Source organism: Perna viridis, chromosome 5 (genome assembly GCF_037379345.1).
Source record: "Perna viridis isolate PV_CMFRI_1.1 ecotype Kerala chromosome 5, ASM3737934v1, whole genome shotgun sequence".
In the NCBI taxonomy this organism is placed as follows: Eukaryota; Metazoa; Mollusca; class Bivalvia; order Mytilida; family Mytilidae; genus Perna; species Perna viridis.
The window spans coordinates 50,314,793-50,327,407 of record NC_142449.1 but is presented as its reverse complement, the minus strand read 5'-3'; the positions used below and the strand labels follow the sequence as shown (position 1 = coordinate 50,327,407).

Below are 12,615 nucleotides of genomic sequence, written 5' to 3'. Positions count from 1 at the left end.
TTTTAAGGATCTTTTTATAAAATATTTACACACCACTTTTTATATCTAGTATACGTTTTTGGAACGGTTTTATTGTATAGTGGCATTTCAAATTCATTTTAACAAAATTTATTAAAAAAAAATGCTTTTGTTTGCTGTTTTGTATGCATTTTTAAATGAATGTTCATAAAGAGGAAACGTAAAAAATATAAAATAATAGTACCGACACTTATAGTTGAAATTTTGGCCACTTTGCTCCGAATATTACTCTTCCACTAAGAATATTCAAAAGAAGCAACTCTTTAACCATTAGCATGTTTCGTTTGGTTTTTCAAGTTATTTAATTTACTGAAAAAAATGTCTTTTGGAAGTGCGAGAAAGCCAGTAAGGTGCATAATATAATTTAAGATGTCATTGCATATATGTTGTACACTTAGCTTTGTGGGCAAGGCGGGACATCGGAATACTCCAGAGATATTGTACCTCTGTACATTAGCAGAGTAGGTTGTGATGGAGTCCCCTCCTCAATGATGGCAGCTGATAACTGTGGTATCTGTGGTGGACACAATGATTGTGTAGATTGTACTGGAGTTCCACATGGAGGTAAGGTTTCCTTTGAAAGTGTTCCAAACGCAGAAAAAGCTTCCTTTGAAGGTATTCTATACGAAAGTCAGGCTTTCTTTGAAACTCAACGGTTGTGTCAGTTTTGAAAAGTAGCACAATTTGCGTATCGATATAAGTTTAGCTGTAACTTAGGCCTCTTCGTGCTGGTTTGCTAATAAGGCCGTCAACAGAGACCTCCTTGTCCGTCTGTCTTGGGACCAATGCGGGACTTGTCTCCCATGTCCAATCATTTACTTTCATCTCATTCTTTACTCTCCTTTGATATATCTCTTTTCCAGTTGATTCATCATAATACTACCCTGTTGATGGAGTTGGGGTGCATTCTATATACATGTCTTATATATGACTATGTTCTGCTTTTTACCTAAGGAGAAATCGGGTGGTTCTTGTTCTCATGACAGTTCATCATTTGATATTTTATTTGGCCAGAAGATTCGTAGTATTCTTCGTAGGCCCGGGTATGGAAAACATCAAGCTTGAATGTGATGGATGATTCAACCTTCCAAGATTTAGCACCATTGAGGAGGATTCTAAGTACACTACTTTTGAAGATTTTATTTTGGTATGACTACTGATTTTTGATTACTTTGAGATGGTTACGAAAAGCAGCAAAGACTACTGTGGCTTTAGAAATTCAAGATTATGGATCTTTTCATCGATAAAAGCATATCATATTTAATATACATTACGTAGTTAGTATATTGTGTTTACAAATAGATTGTAACAACAGACATGACAAAAATTCAATTAGCTTATAAACATTTTAAGATCGACATAAATCGTGGATATCTGGGCGTTTGTAATGTATGTCATGCTGAATAATCAATCCAGAGCTTTTGTTATGTTAGTTGAATAAGCATGTCGATTTGTCGTGCTTCGCTCTAGTCTTCTCGGCAAGATTGCGCAATATGTGTTGATAAGTAATAGTTTTATAAGTTAAATAAAAACCGTACCAAAAATTGACATTTTCAACTCAGTTTGGAAGGATATTTAAAAGGCAAATAAAAAAAAATGAAAATACCTAACAGAATCGAAATAAAAACATCAAATTGAATTAGCAGTCAGTAGATGTAAGCCCTAAAATAACGCATGCTTCAGATTTGGATTCTATACAATAAGCAGAATCGAGGTTTACCTTTAATAAATTACAAATATAATTGCATAGGATAAAAAGAACGCAGAAGTTAAGTCTATGTCGTAAGTTTCTATTTTGTCATTTTTGTGTATGTAAGATTTAAATACGAAACTTATTAACATAGACGTATTTACACTTGTTACATTCCCGTCGGCATAGATTTTCTCTTCGGTCAAATCCCAGATATTTTATTATTTTGTTAGATGCTTCTGTGAATGCGATGACCACTTTACACTACCGGTACACTTAGTTGTTAGTATAATAAAAGTTCTTTTTATGTCTATATGTTTCGTTTTTAAATTGTTTTTGCTTTCTTATTGTTCTTTTGATAATGATATATGGATTTACCGTTATATCTTTATTTCACAAAATGAAGTGAATTTCATAGATGTTAAATCTAACATTATGGCATTCGAAGTACCGTGTCAAATATGGAAAGTCTGGGTTGTTTAAAATACAAATATACCAATCATATATATTGCAAATTTCTACATGCTGTAAGCGTGTTTCAAGGAGTAACTTCTCATCATAAAATGGTTTAATCAAATTTCCTTTTGGGTTCTCTAAATGCTTGTTAATTTTAACATATAATAATTTAATGAAACAAACTATATTTATATATATACAGGAGCATCGTTCGACATGTGCGGAGATTGCACAGGCGGTGTTAGCGGAGTGCCATATGGACATAGATTAGATTGTAATGATGAATGTGGCATGAACTATTTTGAGCCTAAGTTAGATATGTGTGTAAGGTATGTTACAATGCTTACAAAAGGAAGGCATATTTTGTATGTCTTCTCTACAAAATGTTTTGTTTCAGTACTTCTTGTTCACTTGACAATAGGAAGTAGTATATTTCTAAATAATTTTATTTTAATCAAGCTTTCTGATTGGTTGGTTTTCTTTGAGCAAACTGCGTTATTTTGTATAATTTGCTTTTGCACTGTGACGTCATTTACGTGAATGGGTCCGCACTCGGAGATAATCCCACTCAAATGAATATTTGGCGACGAACAAATTCTCGATATTTGGACTTGAATTCATTAGAAATTTAATTATAAACAAATGTTCTAATTTTGGAACAGGAATACGAAATAACATATAGTTGCGCAGTTTTTTCTTGTAACCCTTATAACCTGTTGTAGTTGTAGTCTTTGTAAGAATCATGCAAATTCTGTAATATGTGATGCATTCAAAAAAAGCTACACATCTGTATTTTTGTTATTAAATTGCTTTATGTCTATGTGATGAATTGTGTAACTATTCATTCCAATGTGTCTGCTCAGTGGAGATATTCCACAATGAACATCCAACAATTTCTATTATATTTTACAGAGCTGTCTCCCTTAATTTTTACAATATAATGTATATATAATTTTTATCATCAAACACATGCTATTTCTATTTACTATATATTTTAAACAAAATACCAAAAAGAAAATTATGTAGGCTTTGCAACCATGAATCACATTTTACGTAATTCTTATCTGGAATGCTACTTAATGCCCACATTGTCCTAATGTCTTCATTCAATTATCTTCTATTTTCTTTGTTCTTTTTGTTACTCATTCTATAAATTAATTTCAGGAATGGAACAGACGTTCATGGGCTTTTATCTATTTTATCCTGTGATATGGTATTAAACAGCGGTGCTTACATAAACAGGTAGGTAAAATAAGAAAGCGCTAAAGAACTATTCAAAGCTATCAAAATATTCAGTGCTTACAGTGTTTTGTGTGCAACTTCCTGGAACGGAAACATCGAAACTTTAAATTTCCAATTAAATACCTTTTTTTGTAATAGGAGAAATTTGTGCTAATAAAGGGAAGGGAAATTCTTCGGATTTTTTTTCTTCTGAAACGTCAACTTAATTTTACTATGAGCAATTTAAAGCCATTTCAAATAAGATTTTATATCTGATTTATTTCATTGTAAGCTGAAACTTAACAATATTCTTTAAAGATGTGGCTTCTGTGTCATGGGTAATACATTATTGCCTATTGATTATGGAGAAGACAATTGTAGTGTCTGTCATGGCGACGGAACATCCTGTTTAGACTGTGATGCTGTTCTCAATGGTAACAAACAATTGGATTTTTGCGGACACTGCTTACACCCGTCAGATAATAGTTTCAATAAAGGTAATACTTACATTTTTGGTGATGGTGTATTTTTCTTTAAATATACTAAAGTATTTCAGTGTAAAAAAACAACATTCTATCGAGTAATTCTGTTTAATGCAAATAATAAAAAAATTGCTTCATAACTATCAGTTTTGATAAAAAAAAGTTCAGTAATTGACGAAAAGTGGCATTTGTCAACATGGAAAACGAAACCTATGTTGAATATTTTTTTTCAAAAAAAATTCCAAAAGCTTCTTGGAAAACAAGCCAGCATTTTTTGCTTTTAAATTTCAATGTACATTGTTTCTCTGTCGAATAGTTAGCTATGACTGTAAGAAAGATATGTTTTTTCAGGTTGTAATAAACTTGGTTCTGTCTCGCCTCACTTTCTTCGAAACTTTGGTATTCATCCTGTAAAAATTGTTGGAGTCAAGCTTGACCTCTTTGCCTCTGTGGAATGTTCATTGAGTGGACATACAGTAAGTATAAACATAACGCGTAGACAGTGTATTGAAAATTTATTCGGTGGAAAATAACGGAAACAACAAAAAACAGTCATCTTTTTTATTTGTATTGTTTGTTTTATGTTTTTAGTTTCATCTTCAGAACAAACTTGGTTATGTAGTGATACAATTAACGTTATCTATTGTTTTGTGTATGTCATGAAGCGTATAGTGTGCTTGATATCGAGCGGCGATGTGTGTGGTGCCGTATGGGAAATGAGTTTCACCGTCACGAACGATATGATAAATATAACTTCTTCTTTTAGGATATCACTCTGACATTAACAAACTTTGATCCGGTTGGAGGCATTATCGACGCCATGACTCCTCAATTGGATGGACTTGAGGGGACATACAATTTGTCCTGTATGTTTGATATGAATACCACACTTGTCATTGCTAATGCTATAATAATTTATTCCTACCCAACGGTTATTGGTAGTTCTCAAAACGGAATGACAGTAGGAGAAAATGTTAAGGTAGGCACTGTTTTACTTTGTTAAAGTTAACTGATTGTACGAAAATCTTTTTTTATTATAACACTGTTGTGGAGTATCACAAATATGTAACTGAATAATTGTTTTAAAATGCACTTTGAATTTCTTAATTACTTTATTGCTTATAGAAATCCTGGCAGGTTCCACTGGAGCTTACTTCTGATGAAGAAACATATATAGTACATTTGCGTTTTTCAGTCAATTAATGATGAATCGATGGGTGTTTGATCGACAATATTATAATTTCAGTTTAGTCCATGTATATCGAATTCGTATGCAAATAAAGTTTAAGTGTATTTTTGCGTTCTTTTAATTGCAGATAAATATAACTTTGGACGACCTAGTGAACACTGGATATGTAAAATGCGTCTTTCTTTGTCCATTTACGAGACCGAAAATTGGATGTTACAGCCCTTATACGATATCTTCAATCAACATACCAACAACTGTATTGGATAACACAGCAGTTCATTGTGACCTCCAAAATTTTGCGCATTTAAAACATGCTGGATCATACAATTTATCTGTAATTGTGGAAGAACAAAATATTGTTGAAGTGAACAGGTACTGATGTTTTTTTTTAAATTGTTACTTTACCTTGGGTAATATATTCTCTATGTTTCGTCAGCGTATAACTCTGTACTACAGAAAATACGCGTTATAAAACTGAACGCACTTTTCAATTACAAATATTTTTAAATACCAAACTTTTTCATTGATTGATTTTGTCTTGGACGTATTCTTCTTTTTACGACCTTTTCAATTGTCCTATTGCATCATACTCTTTGCCAGTCATTTCAATTGCGTCTGATGTTTATTTCAATACTTAAAATCGGAATATCCTTACTGAAAAAAAAACACAATGTTCAATCGATTGATGATAAGATGGATAGAGCAGTTACTTTTTGATACATGCAAATGCCATCTTGTAATGAGGCACAATATGTACAAGTACGATAAGACATTATAGAACGTTTTGGTCGTACAACTCATCCGTTCGATAAGCTGTCCCTACTCTCCATACCAAATTCCCCCATTTCCATTCACCATGGTCCAAATGTTTTAATACAATTTGAATATGTAATAAAATATATATAAAATCATCGTTTCTATATATCTGACATTTACCCACCTTGCAACACAAAACATTGATTGGCAAATAAATTACAAATCTTTATACCCAGTTCGTCAATCTTTAAATCCCTTATGCCTCATTCCCCATGAAATGTCAAGTTTCATACAGGTTGTATAAAACAACATATGGTATCTTATTGTATCGCCTTACCACAAAATAGAAGATTTTAATCCTAATTAAAAAGATCCTAATTTCGGGGATTTGATACATCGCATCTACCCAAAAGAACTTGAGATAAAGGATACTACAGACACTCACAGTCAGCCTCATATCTTGATCTACACTTAAAAATCGATGGTGAAGGAAAACTATTGACCAAAGTTTACGACAAACGTGATGACTTATCATTCAGAATTGTCAACTTTCCTTTCATCTGTGGCAACATCCCTTCGGCTCCTGCGTATGGAGTGTTCATATCACAACTCATACCTTATGCCAGAGCTTGCCGAAACTACGCAGACTTTTTGTATTGCGCTAGAACTCTAACAAATAGGCTTCTGGAACAGGGTTATGTTGCTACAAGATTGAAGTCATCACTACAGAAGTTTTATGGTCGTCATCATGAACTCGTGGATCGTTATGGTGTATCCATCAGCACCATGAAAACTGATTTATTCAACGGGTCATAGTTTTCCTTTCCTTTTTTGTCTACCCCGGACTTGACATTTTATGAGCAACTCGGCGGGTGTTTATAGAAAAGCAGAGGACGCTTACCCTATCGGTGCACCTGGTCCATGCTCCCAGGTTTTAGTGGAGTCCGAGTTGCCCATTTACTTTTGTTACTTTGTATGTATGATTTTAGTTACTTTATATTCTTTGTTGTGTATGTCTGTTTTCCATGTCTGGTCTTTGTCCCTGGATTACATTCTTTTGATTACCGCTATAACCTTGGTTCCCTTGATTACTCTTTCTATTGCATTTACTTATATATTTCAGATTGAGTATTGCTGACTTTATTATGCGAGCCGAAGCTCCTACCCTTTTAGCCGCAATATTTGACAGGAGCTACTGCTTCTTCAGTATGATATTTAGTACAGAGATATATGCTCCTACACAATGTATCGACGTATTTGAACTAAACACGATCAATTTATTGGGATCAAGTAAGATACGAACGAGCCTATTTATTACAGGTTTTTTCTTTACTTCACATTTGACATTTTTCTGTTAATTTACTCATGGATTGATTCAAAGAGTAGATCCCTTTTTTATTTAATAAACATTGACCACTTCAATTACTTTATTTGTGGTGTTGCTAAATAACATGCTTGCATGAAATGATTGACGATTTCTAGAGAAAAACATCTCATAGTTTGCGCTAAGTTAAATCAGCTCTTCTTTTAAACGCATTCGTTGATAATATCAATTAAATGATATTTATTGGTATTTCTGGAAACATCTGATTTAGATCTTCCTTTTTTAAAACGAGAACAAGAAGACATTGATTCAGAGTGGTTAAAGGCCGTGAGGTCTTTAATCTTGAAACGAATGAAAATTTTAAGTAGGTCTATGAGTGCCAAGGCTACATCAGTTTTCAAAGACCCCGATGTAGCAAAAACATTGTCTACTATACATGACAAATATGTTGTCGTACCAGCAGACAAAGCCCAAAACAACATTGTTTTTGTCTGCAAAACGTGTTACATCCAATGTTTATTATCAGAGGTAGAAAATAATAGCAATGATAAGACCTATACTGCTACCACAAGAGATTGTGGAAAACCATAAATCTGTGCTATCCTCTTTTGGTCTTCCTAAACTCCACAAGAATCCATACAAACAACGTTTCATAGCTGGATCTGCAAAATGTACCACCACACCTCTTTCAAAACTTTAAACTACTATACCCACAACTGGCAATGAGCAACTCGGCGGGTGTTTCTAGAAAAGCAGAGGACGCTTACCCTACCGGTGCACCTGGTCCATGATCCCAGTTTTTAGAGTCTGAGTTGCTCATTTGCTTTTGTTACTTTATATGTATGATTTTAGTTACTTTATATTCTTTGTTGTGTATGTCTGTTTCCATGTCTGGTCTTTGTCCCTGGATTACATTCCTTTGATTACCGCTATAACCTTGGTTCCCCTGATTACTCTTTAAGAAACAAATTGCAGAATTTCTTGTTTGTGTCTAACCAATATGATTTCATGCGGCTTTACATAATTTTGATCTAAAAATAGAAAATTAAATGTAAGATATGTAAGATAAGTTTTATCCGAGAAAAGTAAAACAAAATTCTTCGTAAGTTTTTATTGTACAGGTCTTTATCTCATATTTTTGTATCTTGATAAAACAGAACTGATAAATAATAGATCGGTGATCACGTTACTCTCTATTAATTTGATCCACGTCAGATCGAAGATATGTCCAAATTTCCTATGAACGATTTCAGTTCTAAATATCTTGACTGTTAAATATCTTGGTTATATTTTATCACAAGTTTATTCAGAATTTTAACTTGCCTTGGCAAATTTTCTTTCAAGATCCGACATGCATGTCAGTCGGTAGACGGATAATGGTTAAACCTGGAGATGATCACACACTTCGTCCAGGTGATATGGTTTCAATTCAGCCATCGTCAATTTATCCCTTTGGATCTTCGCCGGAATTTTCTGATTCGGCTATCGGATTTGCCAATATCAGTAGTGCAAAATATGTGGTATGGTTTTCTGTATTCTTTTACATTTTCAATTCTAAAATTGCTAGTTCTTACTTCTGTTAGTCAGCTCAGCTTTTATAACTTCTAATTGAAAGAAAAGCAAAACAAACAAACAAATAAAAGAAAACAAAAGAAATTGCAACGCAAGTACTTTAAACGAACTGCTTGATAAAAAAATATACTTCATTTTATGCTAAATAAAGGAATTAGCAAAAGCTTTTGAAGGGTATTTTGACCTTGTCAAGGGCAAGTCATATCTTGTTGCAGTTTTTCCCTTGCTGCGCTAGATATGTAATGAGGACATAAATTAAATTTAGTTATTATACTCTCCTCGTAACTAATCCATAATTAACTAGTATTAATGGACTTGACAATATAGTGCTAGTCAAATAAGTCTCGGCCAAAATGTTAACATTTCAGATGTATCCTAAGTTCACCCTTGTAGGACCAACAGTTGTAGGCAGTTGCGATGCTTTCAACATAATATTGTTAGAAGGGAACGTAGGGTGTTTTAAACTTAACTACGAGTGGTCCATTGAACGTACCATTGGTATGTATGATAAAGTCTAGAGAGTCGAGTCTGTAGGTACTGACTTATGTTTTTTTTTCACAGTTTAAGACATTTGATGTTTTAAACTGGAAACCAGAATTCGCGGAAATGAAAAGGAGATCGATAATAAGAAATTTACTTTTGTGGAAATAAAAGTATTAACAAATTTACCAACGCTAGAAACATAATTCTTGAAGGAAATTGTAAATAGTACACAACTGGGCAAAACCAAGGATACACAAAAAAATAATAAAATTGTCAGTATTGTTCCTGAGACAAAGTGACGGGTTAAAGCATGTTTTATAGCTTCTCCCAATAGTGGATATAATAGTTTGATGTAAGTGTATGATGTGCACAAAACAGTAGTGAACTCAGCGCAATATTAGACGACAGTGTAGGAACAAACACGTCTGTAATTATTTCTTCCTTTGTTCCATAATCTTCTACAATAAAAGCGGACAAGACATATTTCTTGCGATCTTGGTAAATAAGCGGGTTAAAGTGTTTTTTGTTTCATTTTTATATCATGTTCTAATAGTAACTTATAATTACGTATGTGTTTTTACATTGCAGACGCTAACGGTACAGAGCAGAGTTTAAATGAAATCCAGGACTTCATTAACAGAATAAATTCTATTTCACGAAAAAGTTTACGAATGATACATGTTCATCATAATGAGGTAAATAGTATATAACTTGCTTATAAAATGCACCACTACCATAGAGTTTGCAAAAAAAACATATGCAAATTGAGATCATAAAATTGATTTGTTTTATCAATACATTTCATTTTAGAAAGAAGGAAAACGCATGTAATCGTACACTTAGCAGATTCGGTCGTACTTAGATGGTTACTTGATAATTAAAACGCTTAAAAATTTTAATACTCTTGTGTTCAAAAGGAATCCCTAGTAGTTCCCGTTAATCGAATCGATGGGCAAGAGAAAAAAATAGAAAACTCCGCCTCAAATAAAACTTTACTGGTGCACGTCTATGTTGTTGTTTATAAGTTTGGAAACACCCAAATAGTTGCAGTTCTTTTTTCTCAGTAATTATGAACGTTCATTAACTAGAATGTTGTCGGAAGATTCCGCCTACACTGCAAACATTGGGTTAAAAGAAACAAGGGCAAATCTAGTGCAATCTTCACCAAAAGTATCCTCAGATACTAGTATGAAGTATTTTAAAAACACAGTTTGCTGTTCAAAAATTTGCTTAATGGGAGTTTAAGAATGGGTAGGGCTTATGTAACGGCAATAAAACATCTATATAATCATGGAATGATTTGTATAACACTATTTATAGATTCCACCAGGATATACTGTTGAGTTTTCAGTCAAAGTGAACGACAGTTTTAATGAGCGAACTTACCACCTAAAACATAATGTATCACGAGAGGCCAACCTCAATCCTGTCTCTGTATCTCTGTTAATGTTGGGCAACAGGGAAGAAGTAGACCCAGCTAAAATTATCCGGTTTCATGCGAAGGCAACTATTGCCGTCTGTTACAACACATCTAACGTAAGATTATGTTACAGTTTATGAAATTTGTTTGAAAACATTCGAAATTATTACGGCGCAAAAGCAATGCACTGTAAACGTATTGATATTCGCGGAGTACTGATTTTGCGCAATTTTGGTGGACAGGAAAGCACGAAAAATAGTCTCCCTTAAATTGATTTTTAAACCTATATAACGTTATTCATTTTTTAAACCGAGAAATTTAATACCTGCCAATATATTCACTTGATAGAATCCGCAAAAATTAGCAACTGCGAAAACAGTAATATGTTCGTCTTATTTTCCAAAGTATCTATACAAGTTCATGTTCACTATTATGCGTTCCAATTATTGTCTTCTCAAACTCTTATACAATGTCCGCCTATATGCAATTATCTCGTAAACCTCCAGCAGCACAGCAGCTAAATGCAAGATATTCTGATGACCAAAAAGATGATGATTTCCAGGACAGACAGTGATCACCTTCACATTTGAAGTTTAATGTGGAAGATATTAATAGCTTTAGGAACATTTTTATTTTTTTATCAACTTAACTTTAACATTAACTTTTTCTATGGCAGGGTAATATAAGGTACAGTTGGCAAACTGGTAGTTCAGATTACAGCTTGTCTGACTTCAATGATTTACCAATAGCTGCAATCAGACCAGATACACTCCGCGGAGGGGAAATTTACACAATTACAGTAAATGGTGAATATATATATATATATCAGTTATTAATTGACTTTTCTTTAATTTGTGTTCAAGCTTCATTGAACATGATAACACAATTTTAGGTTGCATGCGTATGTTGATTGTGTTTAACTCCTTCCACAAGCTGTACATATATTTATCAGATTTAAGACTTGACTTTTGGAAAAAAAATGGAACCTCATACACGTGTATCCATTATTGATGCTCACATTTAAAGCTGGTAATGGCTTTTAAATTAATTTTGTTTCTTTAAATCTTGAGAACATGCTTAACTGAATCAAATACATGTAGAATAGATACCGAATATTTATGGTTTTTTAGCATTCTTGGAAGAAGATACAACGGCTGATGCGTCTACATTTATAACATTCCATACTGTCAGTAAGCCGTTGGAGGTGGTCATCAATGGCGGTAAAAATATCATGTTTTCGCAACATCAGGACGTATTGTTGGATGCTGGTACATCACGTGACCCAGACAGAACACATCTACCACCTTTCTTTACATGGACCTGCAGCTACGTAAGACAGCAACCATTTGATTTTCTGGGGGGAGAGCTGGGGGACTATTGATTTTGTTTGGAAAAATGTGTTTCTAGATAATGTGGGGAAAAACAACTTGGCATATCACTGGAGAATAGAAAAAAAATTGTCTAAAAAAAATACCAAAATAAAAAAAAATGTTGCCTAATTTGTAACATGAAGGACAAAAACTGAAATGACAAAGTAAAAATTGTTTTTCAATAGATGGTGAAAAAATTAATTCGTTTTTAATAGGCCCAGAAAAAAAGTCATTTTTGCTCAAGGTAAAAAAAGTGTCTCAGAAAAAAAAAGCCCCACCCCAAGAAAATCAAATGGTTGCTGCCTAAGATCAAATATATATGTTTATTGTCTTCGTCTGCTATTTTCAATAGAGATCAATTGATTGGTCCGCCTCATCGATTCAACTTTTCTTGAGATGGGATTAGAACTTTGACATTTTTTATATACTGATAATATTGATTTTATTTTCAGGATAATGGATTCCCGTGTTTTATAAGATCTGGCAATGGGACTATCCTAATGTCAAGCATATATACTACTAATGAACGAGTACTTATCCCAGCCAATACTTTAGACGTTGGTGAGAGGTAAATAAATTGTATATGCATATTATACATGAGTTAGCTTGGACGAGCATTTATCTTGAATTTTTC

The 12,615-nt window shown here is 33.3% G+C and overlaps 1 protein-coding gene across 1 annotated transcript in view; it reads left to right on the top strand.

Annotated features, from left to right (window-relative positions):
• The window catches only part of LOC148618110 (uncharacterized), a 56,474-nt gene that overhangs the window by 28,817 nt on the left and 15,042 nt on the right, over window positions 1-12,615 (top strand). The window contains exons 11-25 of the mRNA XM_088585977.1: window positions 417-582; window positions 2,367-2,493; window positions 3,329-3,406; window positions 3,704-3,882; window positions 4,219-4,343; window positions 4,634-4,846; window positions 5,184-5,428; window positions 6,936-7,102; window positions 8,481-8,656; window positions 9,077-9,206; window positions 9,780-9,886; window positions 10,512-10,727; window positions 11,288-11,417; window positions 11,742-11,941; window positions 12,434-12,549. Of these exons, the coding sequence (XP_088442103.1) occupies window positions 417-582; window positions 2,367-2,493; window positions 3,329-3,406; window positions 3,704-3,882; window positions 4,219-4,343; window positions 4,634-4,846; window positions 5,184-5,428; window positions 6,936-7,102; window positions 8,481-8,656; window positions 9,077-9,206; window positions 9,780-9,886; window positions 10,512-10,727; window positions 11,288-11,417; window positions 11,742-11,941; window positions 12,434-12,549 (2,375 nt within the window). The remainder of the gene's footprint in view (window positions 1-416; window positions 583-2,366; window positions 2,494-3,328; window positions 3,407-3,703; window positions 3,883-4,218; window positions 4,344-4,633; window positions 4,847-5,183; window positions 5,429-6,935; window positions 7,103-8,480; window positions 8,657-9,076; window positions 9,207-9,779; window positions 9,887-10,511; window positions 10,728-11,287; window positions 11,418-11,741; window positions 11,942-12,433; window positions 12,550-12,615) is intronic.